Source organism: Mustelus asterias, chromosome 1, assembly GCF_964213995.1.
Source record: "Mustelus asterias chromosome 1, sMusAst1.hap1.1, whole genome shotgun sequence".
NCBI lineage: Eukaryota > Metazoa > Chordata > Chondrichthyes > Carcharhiniformes > Triakidae > Mustelus > Mustelus asterias.
This window is the reverse complement of record NC_135801.1, coordinates 103976367-103994846: the sequence shown is the minus strand read 5'-3', so window position 1 is coordinate 103994846 and position 18480 is coordinate 103976367. Positions and strand designations below refer to the sequence as shown.

At 44.6% G+C, this 18480-nt stretch overlaps 1 protein-coding gene across 1 annotated transcript in view; it reads right to left on the bottom strand.

The window, feature by feature from the left end:
- Window positions 1-18480, bottom strand: part of nwd2 (NACHT and WD repeat domain containing 2) — a 141716-nt gene that overhangs the window by 47548 nt on the left and 75688 nt on the right. The window contains exon 3 of the mRNA XM_078218806.1: window positions 12082-12198. Within this exon, the coding sequence (XP_078074932.1) occupies window positions 12082-12198 (117 nt within the window). The remainder of the gene's footprint in view (window positions 1-12081; window positions 12199-18480) is intronic.

The window sequence follows — 18480 nt, the reverse complement described above, 5'->3', positions numbered from 1 at the left end:
AAGGACCTAAAGAGAGAGCTAAGAAGAGCCAGGAGGGGACATGAGAAGACTTTGGCAGGTAGGATCAAGGAAAACCCTAAAGCTTTCTATAGGTATGTCAGGAATAAAAGAATGACTAGGGTGAGATTAGGGCCAGTCAAGGACAGTAGTGGGAAGTTGTGCGTGGAGTCCGAAGAGATAGGAGAGGCGCTAAATGAATATTTTTCGTCAGTATTCACACAGAGGGGAAAAAGACAATGTTGTCGAGGAGAATACTGAGATACAGGCTATTAGACTAGACGGGATTGAGGTTAATAAGGAGGAGGTGTTAGCAATTCTGGAAAGTGTGAAAATAGATAAGTCCCCTGGGCTGGATGGGATTTATCCTAGGATTCTCTGGGAGGCTAGGGAGGAGATTGCAGAGCCTTTGGCTTTGATCTTTAGGTCATCATTGTCTACAGGAATAGTGCCAGAAGACTGGGGTATAGCAAATGTTGTCCCCTTGTCCAAGAAGGGGAGTAGAGACAACCCTGGTAATTATAGACCAGTGAGCCTTACTTCTGTTGTGGGCAAAGTTTTGGAAAGGATCATGGGATACAGGGAGAGGTGGCTAGATGGGTAGAGAACTGGCTTGGCCACAGGAGACAGAGGGTAGCACTCAAAGGGTCTTTTTCCGGCTGGAGGTCTGTGACCAGTGGTGTTCCTCAGGGCTCTGTACTGGGACCTCTGCTATTTGTGATATATATAAATGATTTGGAAGAAGGTGTAACTGGTGTTATCAGCAAGTTTGCGGATGACACGAAGATGGCTGGACTTGCGGATAGCGATGAACATTGTCGGACAATACAGCAGGATATAGATAGGCTGGAAAATTGGGCGGAGAAATGGCAGATGGAATTTAATCCGGATAAATGCGAAGTGATGCAGTTTGGAAGAACTAACGTAGGGGGGAGTTATACAATAAATGGCAGAGCCATTAAGAGTATAGAAACACAGAGGGACCTAGGTGTACAAGTCTACAAATCCTTGAAGGTGGCAGCACAGGTGGAGAAGGTGGTGAAGAAGGCATATGGTATGCTTGCCTTTATAGGGGTATAGAGTATAAAACCTGGAGTCTGATGTTGAGGCTGTATAGAACGCTGGTTAGGCCACATTTGGAGTACTGCGTCCAGTTCTGGTCGCCGCACTACCAGAAGGACGTGGAGGCGTTAGAGAGAGTGCAGAGGTTTACCAGGATGTTGCCTGTTATGGAGGGTCTTAGTTATGAGGAGAGATTGGGTAAACTGGGCTTGTTCTCCTGGAAAGACGGAGAATGAGGGGAGACCTAATAGAGGTGTACAAAATTATGAAGGGTATAGATAAGGTGAACAGTGGGAAGCTTATTCCCAGGTCGGAGGTGACGATCACGAGGGGTCACGGGCTCAAGATGAGAGGGGCAAGGTATAACTCAGATATCAGAGGGACGTTTTTTACACAGAGAGTGGTGGGGGCCTGGAATGCGCTGCCAAGTAGGGTGGTGGAGGCAGACACGCTGGCATCGTTTAAGGCTTACCTGGATAGTCACATGAGCATTCTGGGAATGGAGGGATACAAATGAATGGTCTAGTTGGACTAATGAGCGGCACAGGCCTGGAGGGCTGAAGGGCCTGTTTCCTGTGCTGTACTGTTCTTTGTTCTTTGATTATAAGAGATAGGATTTATAATAATCTAGAAAGGAATAATTTGATTAGGGATAGTCAACACGGTTTTGTGAAGGGTAGGTCGTGCCTCACAAACCTTATTGAGTTCTTTGAGAAGGTGACCAAAGAGGTGGATAAGGGTAAAGCAGTTGATGTGGTGTATATGGATTTCAGTGAAGTGTTTGATAATGTTCCCCACGGTAAGCTATTGCAGAAGATATGGAGGCATGGGATTGAGGGTGATTTAGTGGTTTGAAGCAGAAATTGGCTAGCTGCAAGAACACAGATGGTGGTGGTTGATGGGAAATATTCATCCTGGAGTTCAGTTACTAGTGGTGTACCGCAAGGATCTGTTTTGGGGCCACTGCTGTTTGTCATTTTTATAAATGACCTGGATGAGGGCGTAGAAGGTTGGGTTAGTAAATTTGTGGATGACACTAAGGTTGGTGGAGTTGTGGACAGTGCGGAAGGATGTTGCAGGTTACATAGGGACATAGATAAGCTGCAGGGCTGGGCTGAGAGGTGGCAAATGGAGTTTAATGCTGAAAAGTGTGAGGTGATTCACTTTGGAAGGAGTAACAGGAAAACAGAGTACTGGGCTAATGGTAAGATACTTGGTAGTGTGGATGAACAGAGAGATCTGGGTGTCCATGTGCATAGATCCCTGAAAGTTGGCACCCAGGTTGATAGGTTTGTTAAGAAGGCGAATGGTGTGTTAGCTTTTATTGGGAGAGGGATTGAGTTTCGGAGCCATGAGGTCATGTTGCAGCTGTACAAAACTCTGGTGCGGCCGCACTTGGAGTATTGCGTACAGTTCTGGTCGCCGCATTATAGGAAGGAAGTGGAAGCATTGGAAAGGGTGCAGAGGAGATTTACCAGGATGTTGCCTGGTATGGTGGGAAGGTCTTATGAGGAAAGGCTGAGGGACTTGAGGTTGTTTTCGTTAGAGAGAAGAAGGTTAAGAGGTGACTTAATAGAGGCATATAAGATGATCAGAGGATTAGATAGGGTGGACAGTGAGAGCCTTTTTCCTCGGATGGTGATGGCTAGCACGAGGGGACATAGCTTTAAATTGCGGGGTGATAGATATAGGACGGATATCAGAGGTAGGTTCTTTACTCAGAGAGTAGTAAGGGCGTGGAATGCCCTGCCTGCAACAGTAGTGGACTCGCCAACATTAAGGGCATTTAAATGGTCATTGGATAAACATATGGATGATATTGGAATAGTGTAGATTAGATGGGCTTTAGATTGGTTTCACTGGTCGGCGCAACATTGAGGCCGAAGGGCCTGTACTGCGCTGTAATGTTCTATGTTCTATGTTCTGTGCTGCAGATACTGAACTCCATGTTCTCCAGGGGCATTGAAGGTGAAAGTTATCCCTGTCATGTTCTAATAATGATCTGATTCAGCAGACCAGCCACTGAGGAGTTGAGTCCACTGATACAAGGTTTAATTAATGCTGTGAGGTTTAATATTGTCTCAGGAAGAGATCTGGAGGCTTGTATGGTTGTATAATAACTGTTTATCAATAGCACATAACTATAGACATACAAACAGTTCTGACCAGGTACTATCTTGATGCCGCCTACTACCAGATTCACCAGTACAATCTACTACTCCCATATGACTATCTACAGCATGTGGACGGTACTATTTTACCAGTCCCACGTTAACCTTTACAGTCCTGAACACCCTAATAATACAATTAATACACAGAAAGTGCCCATTTAAACACTATTACATTTTCATAGCTGAGGGAAGCAAGGTAGGGAAGTAAGCAGGAGCAATGTATGGGGATTTTCACAGTAATTTCACAGTGGGATCTTGATCAATTGGGCCAGTGGGCTGATGAATGGCAGATGGAGTTTAATTTAGACAAATGCGAGGTGATGCATTTTGGTAGATTGAACCAGGGCAGGACTTACTCAGTTAATGGTAGGGCATTGGGGAGAGTTACAGAACAAAGAGATCTAGGGGTGCATGTTCACAGCTCCTTGAAAGTGGAGTCACAGGTGGACAGAGTGGTGAAGAAGGTTTGGAAACCAGCTTGGTTTCATTTGTCAGAACATTGAATACAGGAGTTGGAATGTCTTGTTGAAGTTGTACAAGACATTGGTAAGGCCACACTTGGAATACTGTGTGCAATTCTGGTCACCCTATTATAGAAAGGATATTATTAAACGAGAAAGGGTGCAGTAAAGATTTACTAGGATGCTACTGGGACTTGATGGTTTGAGTTATAAGGAGAGGCTGGATAGGCTGGGACTTTTTTCTCTGGAGCGTAAAAGCCTGAGAGGTGATCTTATAGAGGTCTATAAAATAATGAGGGGCACAGATCAGCTAGATAGTCAATATATTTTCCCAAAGGTAGCAGAGTCTAAAACTAGAGGGCATAAGTTTAAGTTGAGAGGGGAGAGATACAAAAGTATCCAGAGGAGCAATTTTTTCACACAGGGGGTGGTGAGTGTCTGGAACAAGCTGCCAGAGGTAGTAGTAGAGGCAGGTACAATGTTGTCTTTTAAAAAGCATTTCGACAGTTACATGGGTAAGATGGGTATAGAGGGATATGGGCCAAATGCGGGCAATTGGGATTAGTTTTGGGGTTTAAAAAAAAGGGCGGCATGGACAAGTTGGGCCGAAGGGCCTGTTTCCATGCTGTAAACTTCTATGACTCCATAACTTCATTGCAATGTCAATGTAAGCCTACTTGTGACACTAATGAATAAACTTAAACTTAAGGAAGCTTCTCAGATTATTTCCATTTTTCTTAGACGGGAAAGAAACTATATTAATGACAGTTAGTTTTCAGATAAACACTGCTACATAAATCTCTTCTGGGCACTAATCGCTGCAATGCTATTCTATTCAAAACATTACAGAACTGCCTCCATTTTGGATTAAATGATAAATGATGGGCATGGAAGTGCCAAAGTTTGCCATGGGGGCACGATGGGATAGGGCAGAGCATAGCATAGGAGGCATGAGAGGATATGGGAGGTGGCATGGAGTGTGTTTGGAGGGTGGAGGGGATGTGAGGGGTGAGAGAGGAGACTTTAGGGGTGAGGGAGGAGACTTTGGGGCGCACTTACCAAAACATTCTAAGTGCCAAACAAGCATGAAAATGGGACAGGATTGCACTCATTTTTTGGGCGAGCTTTCAGACGCCATCGTATGGCACTTAGGAATAAAAAAGAGCCAAAGTGTGATTCTCGGCATCAGGGGGAGTGGGTGCCATTAAGCAGGCGCCCTGATCTCCCAATGCACTGTGCACAAGTGGGAGATCTGTCACTTTCACCACCCCGCCTCCCCGCCACCAGACATCACCCCCCATTCCCCCCATTGATGCCCCCCCAAACGTCACCCCTCGCCCCTCCCCCCCAATCTCCACCCCAGCCCCCTCGATTACCGCCACGGTTGGTCCCCACCACCGCAATCGCCATCCTGGTCGATCCCCACATCCCCATTTGGCGCTCCGGCCAATACCGCCATCACCCCGCTCCCGATCGCCATCACTCCCCCACTGCAGAGTACCCCCCATTCCCTTCCTACACATATATCCCCCTGCCTCCCCATCATGACCCCGCCCCTTGGCATTGGCCAGTGCCCGATTGGGGGCATACGTGATCCTCCCCAGTGAGGACCCCGACCGTTGAGCAGGTAAGTGCAAGTGAACCTGGACAATAGAGTATGAGACTCACCAATTATATTTAACTGATCTCAAGGGCACAAAGCCGATTTCACTGGCAAAACTGGGCCGGTAACATCGCGATAGGCAAGAAACCAGTTGCGAGGCCAATGTTGTACCTCTGATCTGATCTTACTGGCTCACCTCGCTGATCAACCAGCAGAATGAGCTGGTAAGATTGCCCTCTTTGGCGTTTTTATTTTCACTGTCCCATGCCATAGAGACTGTCCTTTTGACCAGCCCACCTTGGCACCCAGCATTCCCTGTGACAGCCTCTGCGCGTATATAGAAACATACATAGAAACTATAAGCAGGAGTAGGCCATTCGGCCCTTTGAGTCTGTTCCGCCATTTATTATGATCAAATTCAATACCCTGATCCCGCCTTCCCCCCATATCCCTTGATCCTTTTAGTCCCAAGAGCTATATCTAATTTATTCTTGATATCAGGCAACGTTTTGGCCTCAGCCACTTTCAGTGGTCGTAAATTCCACACATTCACCACTCCCAGTCATAAAAGGTTTACCCTTTATCCTCAAACTATGACTCCTAGTTCTGGACTCCCCCGCCATCGGGAACATTCTCTCTGAATCAATCCTGTCTAGTCCTGTTAGAATTTTATAAGTTTCTATGAGATTCCCTCCCACTCTTCTAAACTCCAATTAATCTAATCCTAACTGACTTAGTCTCTCTTCATATGACAGACCTGCCATCCCAGGAATCAGCCTGGTAAACCTTCGCTGTAGTCCCTCTATAGCAAGGACATCCTTCCTCAGATAAGGACACCAAAACTGCACACAATACTCCAGGTGTGGCCTCACCAAGGCTCTATACAATTGCAGTAAAACATCCCTATCCCTATACTCAAATCCTCTCGCTATGAAGGCCAACTTACTTTACTGCCTGCTGTAGCTGCGCGCTTACTTTCAGCGACTGATGCACGAGGACACCAAAATCTTGCTGAGTACCCACCTCTCTCAATTTATACCGATTCAAATAGTAACCTGCCTTCCTATTTTTGGTACTGAGGTGGATAACCTCCCATTTATCCACATTATTCTGCATCTGCCCACTTACTCCGCCTGTCCAAATCACACTGAAGCATCTCTGTATCCTTCTCACAGTCATCCTCCCAATCAACTTTGTATCAGCTGCAAATTTGGAGATCATACATTTTTGTTCCCTTTTCCAAATCATTAATAAGAAGTCTCACAACACCAGGTTAAAGTCCAACAGGTTTATTTAGAATCATGAGCTTTCGGAGTGCTGCTCCTTCATCAGGTGAGTCAAGCTGACGCTTCATCAGCTCAGACGAAGGGTCATCTAGATTCGAAACGTTGGCTCTATTTTCTCTCCACAGATGCTGTCAGACCTGCTGAGAGTTTCCAGCACTTTCTGTTTCAGATTTCAGCATCGGCAGTATTTTGCTTTTATCTTAGGCTCACTGGCCTTTAGTTCCCTGCTTTCTCTTTACCTCCCTTTTTGAAGAGCAGAATTACAATGAGCTGATCTCCAGTCTGTAGGACCATTCCAGAGTCCAAAGAATTTTGCAAAATGATCACCAATGGATCTAGTATTTCCAGGGCTACTTCCTTAAATACTTGAGGATGAAGATGATCAGGCCCTGGAGATTCATCCACCTCCAATCCCATCAATTTCCCCAAAACCATTTCTCTATGAAAGCTGATTTCCTTCAGCTCTTCAGTAAAACTTGTTTCTCTCAGAACTTCTGGTACATTATTCATGTATTCTTTGTGAAGACAGAAGCAAAGTTCAAATTTAGTTTCTCAGCCATTTCTTTGTTCCACTTATGAATTCCCCGTTTCTGACTGTAAGGGGCCTACATTAGTTTTTGTCAGTTTCTTTCTCTTTACATTTCTGTTTTTATGTTCCCTGCTAGCTGACTTCCATACTCTATTTTCCCAATCTTAATCAATCCCTTGGTTCATCTTTGCTGAATTTTTAACTGCTCCCAATCCTGAGTCCATTGCCTTTTCTTACCAGTTTGTAGGCTTCTTCGTTGAATCTGATACTATCTGTAATTTCCCTTGTAAGCCAAGATTTGGCCACAGTTCCCTTACCACTCTTGCGTCAAACAGGAATAAACAACTTCTGGAGTTCATCTATTCATTCCTTGAATGCCTTCATTGCCTGTCCACTGTCTTTCCTTTCAGTAATGTTTCCCAGTCCATCATAGCCAACTCATGTATCATACCATTATAGCTACCTTTACTGAGATTCAGGACCTAGTCTCAGAATCAACTACCTCACTATCCATCTTGATAAAGAATTCTATCATATTAATGTCACTCATCCCCGAGGGTCCTCTCAACTAGATTGCCAACTAATCCTTTCTCATTGCACAACACCCAGTCCAAGTTGGCCTGCTCCCTTGTTGGTTCCTCAACCTATTGGTCCAGAAAACCATCCCATATACACTCCAGAAATCCATCCTCTGTTGTACTGTGATTAATTTGATTCATCCAATCTATATACAGATTAAAGTCACCCATCATCACAGATGTTCTTTTATCACAATCTCTGATTTCCTCTCTAATGCTATTCCCAACGTTACCACTACAGTTTGGTGGTCTGTATACCACCCCACAAATATTTTTTGCCTCTTGGTGTTTCTTAACTCAACCCATGAATTGAGCCATACAAATTCCACATCGTGTGCTAATATCTTTCCTCAATATTGTATCAATATCTTCTTTAACCAACAATGCAACTCTACCACCTTTTTCTTTCTGTCTTTCCTTCCTAAACAATGAATAACCCTCAATGTTTGGTTCCCATCCTTGGTCACCTTGGACCATGTCTCCGTAATCCCAACTAGATTATACTCTTTTACATCTATCTGTGCAACTAATTCATCCATTTTATTTTGAATGCTTCTTCCAAGGCAATTTGAAAGAAGGAAGGCAGAATCAGATGTGAAGGTTCTACAGTTAAATAAAGGTAATTACAGGCGCATGAGGGAGGAACTGACAAAAATCGACTGGAAGCAGAGCCTAGTGGGAAAGACAGTAGAACAGCAATGGCAGGAGTTTCTGGGAGTAATTGAGGACACAGTGCAGAGGTTCATCCCAAACAAAAGAAAGGTTATCAGAGGGGGGATTAGGCAGCCATGGCTGACAAAGGAAGTCAGGGAATGCATCAAGGCAAAAGAGAGAGCCTATAATGTGGCAAAGAGTAGTGGGAAGTCAGAAGATTGGGAAGGCTATAAAAACAAACAGAGGATAACAAAGAGAGAAATAAGGAAGGAGAGGATCAAATATGAAGGTAGGCTAGCCAGTAACATTAGGAATGATAGTAAAAGTTTCTTTAAATACATTAAAAACAAACGGGAGGCAAAAGTAGACATTGGGCCGCTCCAAAATGACGCTGGTAATCTAGTGATGGGAGACAAGGAAATAGCTGAGGAACTTAATAAGTACTTTGCGTCAGTCTTCACAGTAGAAGACATGAGTAATATCCCAACAATTCAGGAAAGTCAGGGGGCAGAGTTGAATATTGTTGCCATCACAAAGGAGAAAGTGCTAGAGAAACTAAAAGGTCTGAAAATTGATAAATCTCCTGGCCCAGATGGGCTACATCCTAGAGTTCTAAAGGAGATAGCTGAAGAAATAGTGGAGGCGTTAGTTATGATCTTTCAAAAGTCACTGGAGTCAGGGAAAGTCCCAGAGGATTGGAAAATCGCTGTTGTAACCCCACTGTTCAAGAAGGGAACAAGAAAAAAGATGGAAAATTATAGGCCAATTAGCCTAACCTCAGTTGTTGGCAAAATTCTAGAATCCATCGTTAAGGATGAGATTTCTAAATTCTTGGAAGTGCAGGGTCGGATTAGGACAAGTCAGCATGGATTTAGTAAGGGGAGGTCGTGCCTGACAAACCTGTTAGAGTTCTTTGAAGAGATAACAAATAGGTTAGACCAAGGAGAGCCAATGGATGTTATCTATCTTGACTTCCAAAAGGCCTTTGACAAGGTGCCTCACGGGAGACTGCTGAGTAAAATAAGGGCCCATGGTATTCGAGGCAAGGTACTAACATGGATTGACGATTGGCTGTCAGACAGAAGGCAGAGAGTTGGGATAAAAGGTTCTTTCTCAGAATGGCAACCGGTGACAAGTGGTGTCCCGCAGGGTTCAGTGTTGGGGCCACAGCTGTTCTCTTTATATATTAACGATCTAGATGACGGGACTGGGGGCATTCTGGCCAAGTTTGCCGATGATACAAAGATAGGTGGAGGGGCAGGTAGTATTGAGGAGGTGGGGAGGCTGCAGAAAGATTTAGACAGTTTAGGAGAGTGGTCCAAGAAGTGGCTGATGAAATTCAACGTGGGCAAGTGCGAGGTCTTGCACTTTGGAAAAAAGAATAGAGGCATGGACTATTTTCTAAACGGTGACAAAATTCATAATGCTAAAGTGCAAAGGGACTTGGGAGTCCTAGTCCAGGATTCTCTAAAGGTAAACTTGCAGGTTGAGTCCGTAATTAAGAAAGCAAATGTAATGTTGTCATTTATCTCAAGAGGCTTGGAATACAAAAGCAGGGATGTACTTCTGAGGCTTTATAAAGCACTGGTTAGGCCCCATTTGGAGTACTGTGAGCAATTTTGGGCCCCACACCTCAGGAAGGACATACTGGCACTGGAGCGGGTCCAGCGGAGATTCACACGGATGATCCCAGGAATGGTAGGCCTGACATACGATGAACGTCTGAGGATCGTGGGATTATATTCATTGGAGTTTAGGAGGTTGAGGGGAGATCTAATAGAAACTTACAAGATAATGAACGGCTTAGATAGGATGGACGTAGGGAAGTTGTTTCCATTAGCAGGGGAGACTAGGATGCGGGGGCACAGCCTTAGAATAAAAGGGAGTCACTTTAGAACAGAGATGAGGAGAAATTTCTTCAGCCAGAGAGTGGTGGGTCTGTGGAATTCATTGCCACAGAGGGCTGTGGAGGCCGAGACGTTGAGCGTCTTCAAGACAGAAATTGATAAATTCTTGATTTCTCGAGGAATTAAGGGCTATGGGGAGAGAGCGGGTAAATGGAGTTGAAATCAACCATGATTGAATGGTGGAGTGGACTCGATGGGCCGAATGGCCTTACTTCCGCTCCTATGTCTTATGGTCTTATGTTGGCTGACCAGACTCCAGTTGCACTGGCCGCCTGCAATGAGGATCCCATCTTTGTGAGCACTTTCTCCGAAGGTGGGCGTGCAGAGTCTGGAATTTTCCCGACTCTGTTATACACCTTGAGGAGGAAAATCTAGGATTCAGCCTGTTCATTCCAAGCTGGAATTTTCCCAAGACCAGCCATTCTGCCGCTGAAAATACCAACTTAATAAGGAAAAAAATACTTGATTCCAGGGAGTCCGATCATTTTAGGGCAAATGCAATAATACTTGTAAACTACAGTGATGGTGTGTCACTGATCAGACCTCAATGAATACAACCATAGAATCATAGAAACCCTACAGTGCAGAAGGAGGCCATTCGGCCCATCGAGTCCGCACCGACCACAATCCCACCCCACATATTTACCCGCTAATCCCTCTAACCTACGCATCCCAGGACTCTAAGGGGCAATTTTTAACCTGGCCAATCAACCTAACCCGCACATCTTTGGACTGTGGGAGGAAACCGGAGCACCCGGAGGAAACCCACGCAGACACGAGGAGAATGTGCAAACTCCACACAGACAGTGACCCGAGCCGGGAATTGAACCCGGGACCCTGGAGCTGTGAAGCAGCAGTGCTAACCACTGTGCTACCGTGCCGCCCAACCAGCATTGGAATCCAACATGCAATAGATGGCTTCCTGGAAATTCACAGGCGCACAACCCATGGGTTTTCCTGCACTGTCAATCCGCTAACAAATTTCCAGCAAGCCCTCCGCTGCATGGGAGGCCCTTGTGGTTCACCCAAGGTACAAGACCTTGTCTTCAGCTTGAGCATCCAAATTAATGTTTAAAACAGAATGTCTGCTGTTAGATGCCATTCTGTGTTTGGGCAGCACTTGTTAATAGTTAAAACAACAACCAATTTAAGGTAATTAGTTGAGCTTGTAATGTGGCTAATTTATGGTTGCAAGAAGTGACATATGTTCAAACACAAGGATCCGTTCTCTGCAAATAAAAGAAAATTGTTCAATCCTTGCAACATTGTTGAATTACCCGGGGGTTTGGGAAGCCTATTGTTCCCAGGTGATTTCTCCTTAGCACTACCTTAGCCAATCAAGTCGACTTGTCAACCAATCTGCACCCTTTTCTTCTGTAATATAAATTGGGCAGTCGGTTAGCTCAGTTGGCTGGATCACTGCTTAGTGATGCAGAGCGATGCCAACAGTGTGGGTTTAATTCCTGTACCAGCCTTCTCAACCTTGCTCCTCACCTGAGGTGTGGTGATCCTCAGGTTAAATTACCACCAGTCAGCTCTCTCTCAAAGGGGAGAGCAGATTATGGTTATCTGGGACTATCGTGACTTTTCCTTTACCTAAAAGTGATAATTGGAAATTTGGTTTTCCTGTGTTTGCCTGATGAGTGCAAGATGAAAACTTTCAGCAACATGTCTCTCTCTTCAGCAATATTTAACTTCATACTACAATCTTGGAGATAATGTTGTACAACAACGTGGAGATAGAAGATTAAGCACATCATCACTGAAAATAATTCCAGGCCATGAAGCACACACAGAATTTCTCGGGCTCTAAGTAAATAGTTAGATACCCACAACAAAACATGGACCAGCAGATGTTTTCAGGCAATCTTCTAAAAGGTTCATCCGAATTCTGTGCAGCTCTGGGTTATCCCATTCTTCCGGATCCAGTCCCCAGTAAACATCTATCACCTGTAATTTAAGTGTACAAAAAGCAATTATCACATTTATTTAAAAGACCTAAAATATGTGGTAGTACAGTAAAGCAAAATCAACTGCAGTGAGGAAAGATATCTGGTAGCTTGGTGATTGTAAGAAGACCAAGAGAATTGGTATTGAAAAAATTGGAAAACCCTAAAGTCCATAGCCTAATGCATACTTCAACAATTCTGGTTGTGCAAATAATGGTTTGCGTCTAATTTCAACTTCTAAATGCAAAAGTATAAAGTAACATAGGGGTGAATTTTACAGTTCCCCGCTAGCCTATTTGAAGCTGGGATGGCCTGGCTACTGCCTCTCGCCCACTCCGATGTCACTCATATTATGGTGGGCTATAAAGTGTCAGACAACCGGACTGCCCTTGGACCTATTGGGACCCATAAGTAGCAAATTAGTGGTCAATTGAGGGCCTCATTCTACCTCTGCTACTGTAATAATTGCAGCAGAGGAAGGCCAAAGCAAGGCACATAGCTTTCACTGCAGGAGCTGCTGCCCAGTATGGGGGGGAACCCCTGTACCCATCAGAGGCCTCCACCCTCCAAGGATTGTATATCCCTCCTAAGCCACCCCACTGGCCTCTAAAACATAGCCTCCCACTCCACTGAAGTGTGCCAGGCAGACCCATCCCATATCCCCAAACTCAGCTGAAGTCCAGCATTCCATGATTCATAGAAATCATAGAAACCCTACAGTGCAGAAAGAGGCCATTCGACCCATTGAGTCTGCACCGACCACAATCCCACCCAGGCCCTATCCCCATATCCCCACATACTTACCCGCTAATCCCTCCAACCTACGCATCCCGGGACACTAAGGGGCAATTTAGCATGGCCAATTAATCTAACCCGCACATCTTTGGACTGTGGGAGGAAACCGGAGCACCCAGAGGAAACTCACGCAGACACAGGAAGAATGTGCAAACTCCACACAGACAGTGACCCAAGCCGGGAATCGAACCCAGGTCCCTGGAGCTGTGAAGCAGCAGTGCTAACCACTGTGCTACCATGCTGCCCCATCTTCACTGGTGGTTGTAAGTAGTCCAACTGTGACCATTATTCAATCGTGGCACAGCAGGGTCCATCCGGCTGCCAGCCAATCTGACTTGGGACTTCCTCCCAGATTGGGCAGAAACTAAGGCTGCCTCCATTGTGTTTTTGGTTGGGGCTGGGGTTTGGGGGTGTGTGGTGGTATGGGTAATCCTATAAAATTCACCCCATGCAACAAGAGAGGGAGAATGCTGGTGTGGTGATAATTTATCAGTTATTATTTGTACAAAAATTATGGATGCTGGACTTCAGCTGAGTTTGAGGATATCGGATGGATCTGCCTGGCACACTCCAGTGGGGTGGGAGGCTATGTTTTAGAGGCCAGTCGGGAGACTTGATGTGGTACATTAAGGTTGCACAAAGTTCTTAATTATCTTCACATTTGACTGGAACGATGACATGATTTCACTGTTTAATTACATTTGTACAAAAATTATGTTTGCCTTTAGCTACAGGAAATGTCTCAGGAAAAGGTTTTGGATTCTGCAGGGTGAGGTGAATGAAGTTAATGGGAGATACATGGACCAATTACAATAAATATCAGAAGTGCGCTTCGATAGAGTTACATATTGGTTGCAGATTCTTGAAAAGCTGATCACATGATTTGATGGTGATGTCTTTAGGGTGTTCCACATGCTACTGTTTTACTTTCAATTTGTGCTCTGTATAGACAAGAGGTCCTAGAATAAATTTGTTTTTATTAGTTTGGGTCTACATGTGCAATCCATGTCTTTTCTTTTGTTAAAATCCACAACCCCAAACATAATTAGGACATTACATTACATACACAGAATAACATTTCTGCCTTCCCTTTCACAAATTGTTCCGTTCCATAAAACCTTCCTCTCAACATTAACAACAATCACCGTTTGTCTGAAGCTCTGAGACATTTCCATGTGATATGATGCCAAATAAATACAATTCATTTCTTTAATTCTCCTCTAAGAACTACAAATGTCCCCATAAACATCTTTTCTGCCAGTGTTCAACAACAAACTGTTTACCCAGACCAACGCGATGTGTTAGGAACCATATGCTCAGTAGTAAAACCCACTGTCAAAAGTTAGCTGATGGGTTGTGATGGAGGAGTTTTAATTTCTGATGTTCACAATAAGTGAGCACAATCGCACTATTTCATACAGCTAAATGAATGTGCGATTATCTCCAAGTGAGAATTATTGAGGTGAATAACACTTTTGTGTTAGGATAGTGCTGTAGCAGCTGGCCACACCACACTTGGAACTGCAAGCTCTCCGTGCGCTGAACTTGAGACTCGGTGGGGTTAAAGCTGAACCTGGTGAGTCTGGCATACCAGAAGTAATATTAAAATCTCACATTCTGGTACTTGGCCTAAATATCTGTTGTTGCTGCCAAATGACAAGGAGCTGTGAAAGACTGCGAAACAGCAAAGATTAAATAAGGAGGATCTTGAACTGTTGATGATTGCAGCAAGTGTGATTATATCCTGCTCATTACACAATTCGCAAACACCCTAAGGCCCATCCTTCTGCTGTTCAATTGCCAACCTTGACCTCCAAGGGGCCATATTAAAGACCTTGAAACCTGCAGGCGGTGGATGCAGTAACTTGGAGTCAGCAGCATTGAAGGGCTGCTTAGTGAACTGAATGGAATAGCAACACAGTACATGGTGCTCCAGTTCAATGTGCCCAAGATACTGTGAAATTCAAACCCCACTTCACACATCATTATGGAAGCACACATTTCATGACAGTATCAGTTTAATAAGAAAACACACTGTGATGAAAATTGTTTTTCCACACTAATGCCCAATTTGCTTTTCTGCACCAACGCACATTAACTGATATAATGAAAATAAGCTGCTTAGTTCGGGTCCCCTATTTAGAAAGCAGTTCCCAACATTCTTGAGTGAGGGGTAAGTCATTGGCTGCAGGTGGCTAAAGGATATGTTTAAAGTTAACAGGAGCCCAAGGACGAGTCACTCTTAGCTTGGATTAAGATGTTCCCACAACATGGGAAGCCATGCTTCTACCACAAGCGGGTATTCATTTTGCCTCAGCGTTCCTGCTGAGACAATGCTCAAAGCAAACCTACAATTAGACGGACTGAAAATACAGGGGATAATTTATGAGGGAAAAGTGAAGCACTTGGATAATTGCCCCAAAAATGGGCGGGCAATCTACTCTGACAGATCAGCACCCAGCCACTGAAGGTGAAAGCTTACACCATCAGATACTAATGTGAAGACATTAACCATTTAATAAATTTAAGATGATGTTGAACATTCCGACATCATAATTTGAGACTTATATGCACTTATTTGGCCTATTTATTTCCTGATGGAAAAAATGCATTAGCCATCATTTCACACAGAATCAACAACAGCATGGTATAGGTTGAAAATGTTACACTGCACCCAGATTTCTTCGCAGTTGAATCCCAAAACAATTTAGAACAGGCGACAAAGATGAATAAACGATAGTGCAAATGCATCCACTGACCTGTGCTGAATTTCACCAATTGATTATAAAAGAACTTGTGCATCTACAATGGCACAACAGCCAAGGTTTAAATGAGGATGAACTTTTCGCTGGTATCCCCCACCTTTTCTGCCTCAGCGTCCTTTTGTGACTCAGTATCACACTTTATTTTATAATACTTCTGTGAAGCACCTTGGGATTTTCATTATGTCAAAGGTGCTATATAAACATAAATTGTTGTTGAATGCTCCATTATCGTCAAAGATTTGGCATGACAGTCACATACGAGTCACAGCTAAATACAAGGCCAAGTTCACCTCACTATGAGAAGGATGTGGAAGTATTGGAGAGAGTGCAAAGGAGATTTACCAGGATGCTGCCTGGTTTGGAGGGTAGGTCTTATGAGGAAAGGTCGAGGGAGCTAGGGCTTTTCTCTTTAGAGCAGAGGAGGTTGAGAGGCGACTTAATAGAGGTTTATAAGATGATGAGGGGGATAGATAGAGTGGACATTCAGAGACTATTTCCTCGGGTGGATGTAGCCGTTACTAGGGGGCATAACTATAAGGTTCGTGGTGGAAGATATAGGAGGGATGTACGAGGTAGGTTCTTTACTCAGAGAGTGGTTGGGGTGTGGAATGGACTGCCTGCTGTGATAGTGGAGTCGGACACTTTAGGAACTTTCAAGCGGTTATTGGATAGGCACATGGAGCACACCAGGATGATAGGGAGTGGGATAGCTTGATCTTGGTTTCGGAAAAGGTTCGGCACAACATCGTGGACCGAAGGGCCTGTTCTGTGCTGTACTGTTCTATGTTCTATGTTAAGTTCAAACGTCCCTGCTGGGTTCAGGTTTCCCATTTGAGTGGACCGCATCTTGCCCCCTTTCCCCTACTGGAAAAAATAGAATCTGTTGGAAACGGAGGGGGGTGAGGGGTGGTGAGGGCGTGACTTCTGGATCCGGGGCCCTGGTGCCATCTTGGCTATGGAGCAGAGGGAGTCTCCGTGTTTCAGTGAAATCTGGGCCTTTTATTTCTTTCTTTATGATAGAAGACATGGAAAGCATCCCAGGAATAAAAATAAATCAAGGGGCAAAAGGAATCTTTTTAAAAATCGCTATCACTTGAGAAAAAGTACAAGGAAAACTAATGGAACTCAACACTGAAAAATGCTCTGGATCTGATGGCCTGTATTCAAGGGCCTTAAATGAAGTGGCTGCAAAGATATTGAATACATTAGCTGCAACCTTCCAAAGTTTCCTTGATTCCGGAAAGATCCCATGCAGTGATTGGATTTAATGTGTCTATTTACGAAAGGAGAGAGACAGAAAGCAGGAAACTTTGGGTAGGATTTTCTGGCTGTTCCTGCCAGCGGGATCTTCCGGTCCCGCCAATGGTGATCCCCCACTGCGGATTTCCCAGCGGCGGAGGGTGCAAATAATGGGAAACCCCGTTGACAGCAGTGGGAATGAAAGATTGTACCACCAGCCAATGGCGGACCACATGCACTACCACAAAACACGCCGTGGGATGGGTGAAGTGCAGAAAACTCCGTCCTATAGATCTGTTTCTCTAACATTTCATTAGGAAAATGTTAGAACCCATTATTAAGGAAGTAGTAGAAGGACATTTAGAAACTCCCAACAGAGTCAACATGGTTTTAAAGGGAAGTTGCGGTTGATAAATTTGTTAGAGTTCTCAGTGTATGTAGCAAGCAATTTGGATAAAGGGAGCCAGGAGTTGTAATGTATTTGGATTTCCAAAAGGCATCCGATAAAATGCCACATAAAGTATACTACACAAGACAAAGTGCTCATGGTGTTGGGGACTGTATATTATCATAGACAGAGGATTGGGTAACTAACAGGAAACAGAAAGTTGGGATCAAGGGATCATTTTCCGGTTGTCAAGCTGCAACTAGAGGGATGCTACACAGTCAGTGCTGGGGCCTCAATCACATATGATCAACATTAATGTCTTGGATGAAGTGACCGACTGTATTCTGGCCAAATTTGCTGATGGTACAAAGATAGACAGGAAAGCAAGTTGAGAGGAGGGCACAAAGGTCTGCTTTTTTTTACAGTCCTTTGTGTACCATGGTACCAAACCACTCCATTCACCCCAGCTAAAACATTGGGGGTTGCTCATCCATGATCCTGATGGCTACCCCACATCATTATAATGCTGGGAACTTAACTGCTTTGGGACAAAGCTCCTGCCCTTATGTCAGGGAGAGGTCCCACCTTACAGAATTACCAATCAGATGGCTGGCAGCTTTGTAGTTCCGCCAGCACCTGCCAGAAATGGTGGAGTACTGCTGGGAACACCCTCAATCCCATCACCCCAAGGAGCTCAGGCAGGTCCAGAGTCAAGGGTCTCCGCAAGAGGGGTGAAGTGGTCCAGGTTCAAGAGGCCGTGGGGGAGTGAAAGAATGGGGGATAACCTTGGTGAGGGGCTGGTGGGCAGTGGTGGGGGAAGACATCTTTAACAGGCCTCGGTGTCCGAATAAGGTGGTTCATCCCTGTTGCCCAACACAAGCCCATGCGGTTAAAGCTCCTGGATTTCCTGTATGGCAGGGGTTTCCCCTCACCGTGGGTAAGATACAGCAGGGCAGGATGAAGCCTTTATTTTATAGATCTCTATAAGGTCACCCCTCAGCCTTCTACGCTCCAGAGAAAAAAGTCCCAGTTAAAGGCTGTTAACTGGAGAAAGTGGGAGAGAATCCCTGTTGGAATTGTAGCTATGTTAGATCCC